This window comes from Pseudorasbora parva, chromosome 3 (genome assembly GCF_024679245.1).
Source record: "Pseudorasbora parva isolate DD20220531a chromosome 3, ASM2467924v1, whole genome shotgun sequence".
NCBI classification, from domain to species: domain Eukaryota; kingdom Metazoa; phylum Chordata; class Actinopteri; order Cypriniformes; family Gobionidae; genus Pseudorasbora; species Pseudorasbora parva.
In genome coordinates, this window is record NC_090174.1 from 52,452,785 (window position 1) to 52,465,125 (window position 12,341).

At 40.1% G+C, this 12,341-nt stretch overlaps 1 protein-coding gene across 3 annotated transcripts in view; it reads left to right on the forward strand.

Annotated features, from left to right (window-relative positions):
* The window catches only part of sema4c (sema domain, immunoglobulin domain (Ig), transmembrane domain (TM) and short cytoplasmic domain, (semaphorin) 4C), a 185,360-nt gene that overhangs the window by 169,988 nt on the left and 3,031 nt on the right, over nt 1-12,341 (forward strand). For all 3 annotated transcript variants that reach the window (XM_067439430.1, XM_067439429.1, XM_067439428.1), the window contains 5 exons: nt 3,029-3,242; nt 5,107-5,222; nt 5,412-5,569; nt 5,842-5,933; nt 10,364-12,340. In XM_067439430.1, coding sequence (XP_067295531.1) covers nt 3,029-3,242; nt 5,107-5,222; nt 5,412-5,569; nt 5,842-5,933; nt 10,364-11,265 — 1,482 coding nt within the window. In that variant the 3' untranslated portion in view covers nt 11,266-12,340. The remainder of the gene's footprint in view (nt 1-3,028; nt 3,243-5,106; nt 5,223-5,411; nt 5,570-5,841; nt 5,934-10,363; nt 12,341) is intronic.

Sequence of the window (12,341 nt, forward strand, 5' to 3'; positions counted from 1 at the left end):
AAGTTAATTGCGACTTTTGATCTCACAATTCTGACCTTTTATCTTGCAATTGCGAGTTTATATTTTGCAATTCTGAGAAAAAAAAATTCTCAGAATTGTGATATAATGTCGCAATTGCGAGTTATAAAGTCAGAATTGTGAGATATAATGTCGCAATTGCGAGTTATAAAGTCAGAATTGTGAGATATAATGTCGCAATTGCGAGTTATAAAGTCAGAATTGTGAGATATAATGTCGCAATTGTGAGTTATAAAGTCAGAATTGTGTGATTAAAAAGTCGGAATTGCAAGTTTATATCACTTTATTTCATGCAATTCTGACTTTATAACTTACGATTCTGTGAAAAGAATTCTAAATTATCTTTATATAAATATTATTTTGTGACGGAAACAAGCTTCCATAATAAATTGATCAAAAGTGAGAGGAAAAACTTTTTTCTTTGTTTAAAAAAAAAAAAAAAAAATTCTTTAAAGCTTTCTGTTCATCAAAGATCCTTAAAAAAATCATATCATGATTTCCACAAAAATCTGTATCTCCCAATGTTAAAATGGCCAAGTTTACAGCAGAAAAACAGCCTTACAGCCTGGTAAAAATTGTGGTTTTGGTCTATACGGCTAATTTTGCCCTTCATGAAAACTGAGAGAGGGTGATTTTTTTTCTCATTGGTTTACATTATATTAAGACTTAAAGTTCTGCATAATTAAGGGCGTGGCCACTTGAGTGACAGGCGGATTGCCACTATGTTCGAGTTAGTAACATCATCCATAGGTTTCTGAAGACAATTTTTGAAGCCTAAAGTGGTCCGTTGCCAACTTCCGAATAACTGAAAATGGGCAAAGAGGCGGGACGTGGGTAGAACTGAGGTGCCTGGTTACTGAAGCCATGCCCAGTAACCAGTTTCAGTAGCCAGACACCTCAGTTCCACCCACGTCCTGCCTCTTTGCCCTTTTTCTGTTATCCGATGGTTGGCAAAGGACCACTTTAGGCTTTAAATGTTGTCTTCAGAAACCTGCGGGTGATGTCACGGACACTATGTCCATATTTTTTTTACAGTCGGGTTGCGTTGTTTCACTGCCATTGACAAATCCTCTCCTGTGTTCTCATGGGATAGTAAAGTTTTGCCTAATCTTTTATGAGTACTGTGAATTCGGACATTTGTCACATACTGTTTTTCGCCTACTGTATACAGTAGCAGGGGAATACGTGATTTCAAGCCCAACTCATGATCTGACAGGGAACCAGTTTAAAGTTTTATACAAGTCAAATCGTTAAACAAATTGAGCACACTTTAATTATTGTATTATAAATTTGTATGATGTTGTTTAAAAAAAAAAAAACACATTATGACATGCTATACAGTCTTGTTCAAAATAATAGCAGTACAATGTGACTAACCAGAATAATCAAGGTTTTTCGTATTTTTTTTATTGCTACGTGGCAAACAAGTTACCAGTAGGTTCAGTAGATTCTCAGAAAACAAATGAGACCCAGCATTCATGATATGCACGCTCTTAAGGCTGTGCAATGGGGCAATTAGTTGAATTAGTTGAAAGGGGTGTGTTCAAAAAAATAGCAGTGTGGCATTCAATCACTGAGGTCATCAATTTTGTGAAGAAACAGGTGTGAATCAGGTGGCCCCTATTTAAGGATGAAGCCAACACTTGTTGAACATGCATTTGAAAGCTGAGGAAAATGGGTCATTCAAGACATTGTTCAGAAGAACAGCGTACTTTGATTAAAAAGTTGATTAGAGAGGGGAAAACCTATAAAGAGGTGCAAAAAATGATAGGCTGTTCAGCTAAAATGATCTCCAATGCCTTAAAATGGAGAGCAAAACCAGAGAGACGTGGAAGAAAACGGAAGACAACCATCAAAATGGATAGAAGAATAACCAGAATGGCAAAGGCTCAGCCAATGATCACCTCCAGGATGATCAAAGACAGTCTGGAGTTACCTGTAAGTACTGTGACAGTTAGAAGACGTCTGTGTGAAGCTAATCTATTTTCAAGAATCCCCCGCAAAGTCCCTCTGTTAAAAAAAAGGCATGTGCAGAAGAGGTTACAATTTGCCAAAGAACACATCAACTGGCCTAAAGAGAAATGGAGGAACATTTTGTGGACTGATGAGAGTAAAAATTTTCTTTTTGGGTCCAAGGGCCACAGGCAGTTTGTGAGACGACCCCCAAACTCTGAATTCAAGCCACAGTAAACAGTGAAGACAGTGAAGCATGGCGGTGCAAGCATCATGATATGGGCATGTTTCTCCTACTATGGTGTTGGGCCTATTTATCGCATACCAGGGATCATGGATAAGTTTGCATATGTTAAAATACTTGAAGAGGTCATGTTGCCCTATGCTGAAGAGGACATGCCCTTGAAACGGTTGTTTCAACAAGACAATGACCCAAAACACACTAGTAAACGGGCAAAGTCTTGGTTCCAAACCAACAAAATTAATGTTATGGAGTGGCCAGCCCAATCTCCAGACCTTAATCCAATTGAGAACTTGTGGGGTGATATCAAAAATGCTGTTTCTGAAGCAAAACCAAGAAATGTGAATGAATTGTGGAATGTTGTTAAAGAATCATGGAGTGGAATAACAGCTGAGAGGTGCCACAAGTTGGTTGACCCCATGCCACACAGATGTCAAGCAGTTTTAAAAAACTGTGGTCATACAACTAAATATTAGTTTAGTGATTCACAGGATTGCTAAATCCCAGGAAAAAAAATGTTTGTGCAAAATAGTTTTGAGTTTGTACAGTCAAAGGTAGACACTGCTATTTTTTTGAACACACCCCTTTCAACTAATTGCCCAATTGCACAGCCTTAAGAGCGTGCATATCATGAATGCTGGGTCTCATTTGTTTTCTGACAATCTACTGAACCTACTGGTAACTTGTTTGCCACGTAGCAAAAAAAAATATACTAAAAATCTTGATTATTCTGGTTAGTCACATTGTACTGCCATTATTTTGAACAAGACTGTATATTAAGGTATCAAGTGAAAAGACTTTCCTTTCTTTCTTCAGTGCATCACAAACTTTGACAGGGAAAACGGCTACAACAGTTCTCTACAACTGCCTGACGCAACGCTAAACTTTGCCAAGAAGCATCCGCTAATGGAGCTCAGGGCGGAAGCTCGCCCCCTGCTGCTTACTAAAGGGATCAACTTCACCCGAATAGCTGTGGACAGAGTGAGCTCACTGGACCAGAGATCCTACAGCATGCTCTTCATAGGCACAGGTATGGGATAGATTGTCTACTCTAACGTATAAAGTACAAGGATCATTGTATGAAACGTTACACAGCTAATAAGAGCAGTGCTTCTTTGTCAAGAGGTTTTCTGACAGCCTCCTGCATCATCCTTCTTGTTCCTTTGTCCTTTTGTGTGCAAATATAAATAGAGCAGCCAAAGAACCCATTTTATTAGCTATAATGTTGTATCTAAGTGGAAATGTCACCTCTGCCAATTGATTCTTGTCATGCAGGAAGGTCAGTCCTTGAAATAAAAATTGAAAAGATGTATTTGGCCTTGGCACTCTCATATAAACACACTCACACTCAAGGCTCAACCATCCTTGGTATACAATGAGTTCAGTCTTTCACCAATCCCACACAAAAGACAAAAACATCTATACAAACCTAGTTAGACATTCTGAAAGGTGACATCCTGTGGTGACATTTTGAACAATTTTGCAATGATCTTTTATAGTTATTGTTCAGTTTATACATATAAGCATTATATTAATCAGTATATTATCTAAGAGACTACATATATTGATAATAAAATATAGTTTTGTCTGCTTTAAAATACCTAAAAAAAAAACTGTAAAGTAAAAAAATTATCAAATTACCACTGAAGGCAAAAAGGGCTATTCTAATTCAGAGACTACTTTCATATTATTTTAGATTTTTTTAATACAATATATATTCATGAATATATTTTTATACTTTTAAAAACGGTATTTGTCATACCACAGGACTAATTGAAATGACTAACGAAGGCAAAAACACATTTGTCATACCATAAGACTATTTAAAATTGATAGTGCAGGCATAAATTATTTTATGAGAAATTAATTGTAAACTTACATCAATATTATTATGAAGTATACTTTGTAATAAAATATGTTTTAAATATCTTTCATATATTTTTATGTATTTATCATGCTACAGGACATCATTTTAATTTAAAAACTTGAATATTGAACATGAATATTATTATAAAATATATTTTATACTAAAATATATTTTTCAAATTAAAAATGTCACACCACAGGACTTTAAAATCAGGGCAAAAACTAAAATAACTACATGGGTATTACACTGGTATTACACTATAAAGGTGGTTTATGAGGACATTTCAAATGTCCTCATAATTTAAATATCTTTAAAAACATACTAAATGATGTTTTTTTGAGAAAGTAAAAATGCAGAATGTTTCCTGTGATGGGTAGGTTTAGGGGCAGGGGCAGTGTAAGGGGATAGAAAATACGGTTTGTACAGTATAAAAACCATTACGCCTATGGAGAGTCCCTGTAAACCACATAGACCAACGTGTGTGTGTGTGTGTGTGTGTGTGTGTGTGTGTGTGTGTGTGTGTGTGTGTGTGTGTGTGTGTGTGTGTGTGTGTGTGTGTGTTTGTGGCAGGAAGAATCAGAGTCTTGGATTAAGGATTAAGAGTGAACATAGATACTCTGACATGAGCAAAAGTGCCAGGGTGGATTTGTAAAGCACACCCTGTAGCTCTTCAACTCTCCTCCGTTATCCCTTTTCCGCACTTCCCCTTTTTTTCTCCGAGACTGAGAGAGAGGTCAGTGGCACATTATCTGTGACAAGCACTGTGTGCGAGGATGGGATAAAGTACACAGAGTTATGATAGGTCACGGCAACAGCTGTATTCGATTTTCCTGCCGGTAATCGGCGTAACCTTGTTCCTAAAATCCAATGACGAAAAAATATGCCACGTGTTGATGATGCATTAATACCCTATTTGTCTCTCTTCTCTCGTCATTTGCCCCTCTCTGTCCCCACCCCATTACTTCTCCCCCTCTGAATTCAATCTATCCCCACATCTTTCCTCCTGGCCTCTTTGTTTGTCGTTCAGCGGACGGATGGCTCCAGCGCGTCGTGATTTTGGGTTCCGAAGCCCATGTGATAGAAGAGATCCAGCTGTTTGATCGGCAGCAACCGGTGGACAGCCTTACCATCTCGCACACCAAAGTAATTTCTGATCTGTTGTCTTGCTGAGCCAATCTCTTTGAAGCCAGCTCTCCTGCCAGACTAGCATTAATCGGTTTTGTTCGAACTGAGTAGGAAAACAGAATGCACTGATAACTGAAAATTATTTATTTGCTTGTATTGCTTTCCTTCTTTTATTCTCAAATAAATCCTCCCATTCTTTGTCTACAGAAGTATTTGTACATCGGCTCACGCTCTGAGGTTCTTCAGCTGCCCTTGGCAAACTGCAGCCGGTACCATTCACAGCCAGACTGCCTGCTGTCCAGAGACCCGTACTGTGCCTGGGACAGCGAGGGACGCGCTTGTGTCCGCATCGACCTCCACCGCGGGTAAATTCATCCATCTTTTGGTTCCGCTAGCATCCTTGCACTGTACTCCATCTGTTCCTTTTCGCTCTATTGTGCTCTCCTCTTTATTTTCTTTCCATTACTACTCTTGCTCTCCTCCGCTGCTCGCCCCTGATCATTTTGCAAAGGCTTTCCCTTTCCACCCCCTCTGTTCTCCCCCACAGGTCCCTCTTTGTACTTTTAAGCTGCATCCCCATAGCAGTGTGTCTAACAGCCTTCTGACACATTGTCAATATTTGTGCTCCCCCCCACAGCTCCACATCCACACTCTCGCAGGACCTCATGCTGGAGAGGTTCAACCGAGGAAAAGCCAAGTTTGATAAGCCTTTCTCCATCCCCAGCCCCGGTACGTCAGACTTACGCTGCCCCCTACAGGCCCCCCTGCTGTGAGCGGTTTTCCATTAGGGGGCACGCACATAGTGTAATCTGGTCACTGAAATTACTAACAAAAATAATAATAAATTAAATTAGAAATTATATATTTATATTTAATTCAATTAAGTTGAATATAACAATAAAGAATAAATAATGTAAACTATTAACAAAGCACTAACAAGGTTTTCTGATGATGAGAAATCTAAGAATTTATCTGAAACAAATCTATAGCCGCGTTTCCACCGCAGGAACTTTACCCAAGAACCAGGAACTTTGGGGTGGTACTCGGTGTGTTTTGACCGCAGGAACTAGGGTCTAAATGAAGTTCCGGGTAAATATTTCCCCCTCCAAACGGCCCTGCTCGTGAGGTAGTACTTTTTCAAAGTTCAGGAACTTTCAAAGGGCGGGACTTGGGCGCTGAACATGCTGATTGGTTTTGCATTTTATTTCAACCGGCATTTTTAAAAGTCTTTTGCGAGGTTCGGTCTGCGTTCAGTAAATATCAGTCTTGCTCTCTGTCTGATGGTGCGCGTTCGTCTCAGCCATCTCACGTTCAATGTCCGTAATAGCTGATAATAATATACATTGTCATTTTAAATCTAGCTTTACAAGCTTTCTGAATATGTTGCATTCTGCTAAATCTCCATATTAGTGCTCTTTTCTGTCGTTGTTAATTACCTCTTTAGTAAACCTATACATAACCAGCAAATGCAGAACAGCTTGAATCTCTTTCATACTCGTTATTCATTTTTTTACAGTCTATTTTTCATCATGTAAACGACCTGACCGATTACTTTTAAGTGTGCGTCCTTACATGACGTGACAGCACGCGCCGCGCTCATGTTAACAAGAGAGGAAAGTTTTAAACGTTTTCTTTCGTAAGTTATGAAGATAATGTTAGAAAATTGACACAGCGTATATTGCCCCAGGCAGTTTTTACTTTAACTGCGCCTGACAGAATAATTGATTTTTTTCTGAGATGATTATTACACTTTACAGTCCCTGACAAAAGTCTTGTCGCTTGTGTACAAATTGACCTAAAGTGCCGCTGAAATATATATTTCTAATCAAGATTTTTTTTACAAGAAATGGCTCATTTTAATCCCACCAGCTTTTGTGATAATGTTTCAGAGAAAAACTAAACTTTCAAAAAGTATTCTAATATTCACAGCTTGGTAAAGTCCATTGAGTCCATTTTTGCAAAGACATAAGTGTTGTCACCTTGTCATATGAGCTTCACCTGTGACTAATAATGGATCAATTAGGTCTCAAGTGTGTATAAAAAGAACCACAGTACGCTAGACCTTCACATCAACTGCACCAACTTCACATCAACTGCATCAACTAGACCTCCGCAAACATGCCTAAGATTCACCCAGAGACTAAAGCTTTGATTATCAAGAGGCTGAAGACCAGATCCACTGCTGATGTGGCAGACACCTTCAATGTGTCTCAGCGTCAAGTACAGAGGATAAAAAAAAGATTTGAAGAGACTGGAGACGTTTTTGACAAGCCCAGGTCAGGCAGACCCCGCAAGACAACTGCTCGAGAGGACCGTTTGTTGGCTCGAAAATCCAAGGCCAGCCCATTTTCCACTGCAGCAGAGCTCCACAAGACCTGGTCACCTGAAGTCCCTGTGTCAACCAGAACAGTTTGTCGGATTCTTTCTCGAAATGGCCTCCATGGTCGAATCAGTGCCCAGAAGCCAGCACTAAACAAAAGACAATTGAAAAACCGTGTGGCATTTGCCAAGGCCCACAGCCTGCTAAAAGGATGGACGCTGGAAAAGTGGCAGAAGGTGGATTTTTCAGATGAATCTTCTGTTGAATTACACCACAGTCGCCGCAAATATTGCAGGAGACCTACTGGAGCCAGAATGGATCCGAGATTCACCCAGAAAACAGTGAAGTTTGATGGCGGAAAAATCATGGTCTGGGGTTACATCCAGTATGGGGGTGTGTGAGAGATCTGCAGGGTGGAAGGCAACATCAATAGTCTAAAATACCAAGAAATCTTAGCTATCTCTTATATTCCCAACCATAAAAGAGGCCGAATTCTACAGCAGGACAGTGCTCCATCGCATACTTCCATCTCCACATCAAAGTTCCTCAAGGCGAAGAAGATCAAGATGCTCCAGGATTGGCCAGCCCAGTCACCAGACATGAACATCATTGAGCATATGTGGGGTAGGATGAAAGAGGACGCATGGAAGACGAAACCAAATAATATTGATGAACTCTGGGAGGCATGCAAGACTGCTTTCTTAGCTATTCCTGATGACTTCATCAATAAATTGTTTGAATCCTTGCCAGACCGCATGGATGCAGTCCTTCAAGCTCATGGAAGTCATACAAGATATTAAATTTGGATCTCACTGCACCACAACTTAATTTGCTGACATATTTTTGTATTTGCTGTAAATTTGTTCAATTTCTGTATAGGCGACAAAACTTTTGTCTTGCCAAAATTTGACCTTTCCGTCTTGATTAAATGATAAATATTTTTTCTGTGAACATTATTTATTTCAGTGCATTAAACATCATTTGGGAGGGTTTTAGCTTTTCATATGAGCTATTTCTAACACCAATTAATAAATTAAAAGTCAGGTTAATATCAGGTATTTCTAGAAAATAGATAAGCGACAAGACTTTTGTCAGGGACTGTATAACAAATAAATAGCCTATATAATACTGTATTAGTCCTGGTGACCGTTAAGAGTTGCTATGGCTACAGTTAACACATTCCAGCTGCTGGAGAAAACAGCGTTGACATTTTTGATGCGGCAGACAAACTGCATGTGACAAAATGGTTGCGATTGAAAGTCATCACATGTAAACACCAGATCGGTTTAGATAACGTCTCATGTAAACAGTCCACTAAATCACTTAATCGGAAAGACAAAAAAAGTGTGCTTGTAAACGTGGATAGTATCGCGCAAAAATTATTACAGTCCGTCACTGACTTGGAGGAGCAGTCGCGTGCAGTCCTACATCATCAAACTAATCTGCCTAATCTTCACGGAACTTTAGATCACGGTGGAAACGCAGACAGTAGCAGGTCTGGGAGGAGAAAAGTTCCTGTAAAAAAAGTTCCTGGTACAAATTGTTCTGGGTAATTTTGGTGGAAACGGGGCTTATCATTTGTTTCAGATAATCCAATCATTGTTAATAATGTCAGCGAAATTGATTTACTTGAGCTTCAAGAGTTAGTGTAAATAGCCTCTGCCAACAAGGCAGGCTTGTATTTGTGTTTAATGTTATTTCGTAAAAGAGAAATAAATCATAATAAATATTAGGGATGCAACAATACAATTAGTCCACGGTTCAATACATACCTTGGTTTTTAACCACGGCTTTCAGTTTGTTTTTTTGCTATTCTATTATTAGGCGACAGGAACAGAAAGAGGTTAAGGCAATACTCTTTCTTTATTTTACTTAAAAGACTTGAAAAACCTTACTTACACTTAAAACTTTACTTTAAAAAAAAACTTGTACACATTCCTAGTGTATTGTATAATATGAAATAAATATATATAAAGATTTACAGTGGCAGCTCAGAGATGTACAGTAGCATTTAAGTTTGAAATTGAATGAATAAATGTAGGCTAAAATTAAAACTACATAGTCTTCAATGTACAATATACATTGCTTAAAAGCTACTGTATTAAAGGGTTGTTGTTTTTTTCATTCAAGAGCAGTGAGTGATTTTCTCTTTGTCTTTTGTCATTTTATTAACATAAATTTAGAGGTGAACTGTCCCTTTAAGGACAAACGTTCACTAGGCTGCGCTTCTGTCAATGGTCAATTTAAGTCAATTTAAAGGGGCAGTTCACACAAAAACGAAATTCATGTCATTAATGACTCACCCTAATGTCGTTCCACACCCGTAAGACCTCCGTTCATCTTCAGAACACAGTTTAAGATATTTTATATTTAGTCTGAGAGCGTATGCAAGTGTGTGCACACTATACTGTCCATGTCCAGAAAGGGAATAAAAACATCATCAAAGTAGTCCATATGTGACATCAGTGGGTTAATTAGAATCTCTTGAAGCATCGAAAATACATTTTGTTCCAAAAATAACAAAAACTACGACTTTATTCAGCATTGTCTTCTCTTCCGTTTTTTTCTTCCAATCCTTAAATAAAGATTCAAACGGTTATGAATCAGCATATTGATTCATGATTTGGATCGCCAATGTCATGTGATTTCAGCAGTGTGGCAGTTTGTCACACGATCCAAATCATGAATCAATAGAGAGAAATATTTCAAATGGAGAGAAATAGAAGCAATTCATTAAATGCAAAAGCACGTATTGAACTGTGAATGCAGTACTGAACGGTTCAATATTATATTAAGAATTGTGGCATCCTTAATTTATATTTTTTTTTTTTCTTTTCAGATCATTCTAGGTTGAGAAATGTGACGGTGGTCGTTGGGTCGGATCTGGTATTGCCCTGCAATCTGGTTTCCAACTTGGCCCAGCCCTTCTGGGAGCTCAACGAACGCGAGCTCGCCCTGGTGGAGGGTGAGGCCATCGGGCCACGATTCGACCGAGCCCTCCGCTCCCTCGTTATCCCCCAAGCCGGTTCCCTTCAAGCGGGCCGTTACATCTGCTACTCTGAGGAGCAAGGCGTGAAGTTCCAAACGGAGAGATACCAGGTCGCAGTTGTAGCCAGTGCACCCGTCTTCATGGAGGCCCGCGCTCCTGACGGCAGCATGGGTTTATTCTGGGTGCTGGTGATCACGTTGGGTGCCGCTTGTCTGTTGTTGCTAATTGCGTCTTTGTACCTTCGTAGAAGACTGAAGTTGGCACTGGGCAAAGGGGCGGAAATGAAGCCGCTGGAGAGCACTTTGGTCTACCCGATTACTTTACCCAAAGAGCCTCCCACCCGGCCGTCCTTCGTGCCGAGCAAGATGGCGAACGATGAGGATCGTTTCTGGGAAACAGGAGCTAATTACTACTACTCGGATGGCTCCTTGAAAATTGTGCCCGGGCACGCGATGTGCTCCACCGGCAGCACAGCATCTCCGAGTGCTATTCCCGGTCAACCCATTCACTCCCCGAGCAGGTTGAGCCTCACCAACATTCGAAACTCAGGCACCAATGGATATATCCGCCTGAATCTGAGCACGGCCGGAGAGGAGCGGGCGAGCACGGGATCGGGAATAGGCATCGGAAGCGGGCTCGGGCTGGGCAGCCGAGAGAACGATTACTCCAGTCCGTTCAAAGAGGAGCTCCGGAGAACTCTGCAGCAGAGGAGTGTGCTTCCCGACGCCAATCCTGAGGAGTCTTCTGTGTAGACCTCACAGGAACCACAGAAAACCTCACCTACCTCCATCCTGCTTGGGGAACTCTCTTCATCTTACTCGCAACCTATTTCTTCTCTGTCAACACTTCTCCACCGTGGCGAATATCTCCAGTGCCATAAGGCCACCGACATTCCCTTGGATTATTCTGGTTCTCATATGTACTAACGCTCAACCGAGACTGAACACATCTCGCAAAGTTTTTGTAAATGTCTGTATTTAATAGACCAAACCGACAGGGCCTTGTGTTGATCTTGGCTAACAGACGAACACAGGTACATCTCTGAGAGAAACCCAACCAGCCAAATGTAGCCGTCAGTCTGATGTGCGTAGGGCAGATGTCTGGCAACTTAATCATTTGGCAAGATGGAGGATACAGAGCTTATTTTTGATGTCCAGTGGTTGCTTGCCTCTGCTAAAGCAGGTGTTTGGACATATTTTTTGCACCCTTTTTGTGGTTAGTACACACGAGAGAGGAGACAAAAAGGACATGCGTAAACTTAAATTGCAAGATGACAATCACGTTCTTCTCTCAAGAGGAAAGTTATAGAGCGGGAAACACAACGGAGTGAGCTGTAAAACCGAAGCAGGACTTGAATCATGAACAAATGCTTTGCCTTTCTTTCATTACAGCTCAATAACATTTTTTTAACTTTGTCTTTTTTCTGAGAATGTGTACTGAGACTTGCAGCACTAATATATTGTGAGGTTTTTTCATGTCTGTTTATTGCAACTGTTAAAGAAGGATTTCTTCTTTTCTTTTTTTATGATTAATAGTTTCTTCTGAAATGTGAAAGGATTACCAGTGGTAGTAGCATGAGGAAGGTGTGAACAGAATGTTGTACTAAGACTGTGTTGGATGTGACAGCAAGTGCATTATTGTATATATTTGGCTTGAACTGCCAAATGAAGTACAACCCCAGTGTTTGCCTACATGATGATGGAATGAAACTTTACTTCTGGAATGCTATAGAAGACTCCGCCCATGTTCTGAAGCCGGATTGTTCTACATGAAAGGGATCCTTGGTCAAGTCCAGGATTAGTAGAGGCTACGGCTGATCAAACACAGG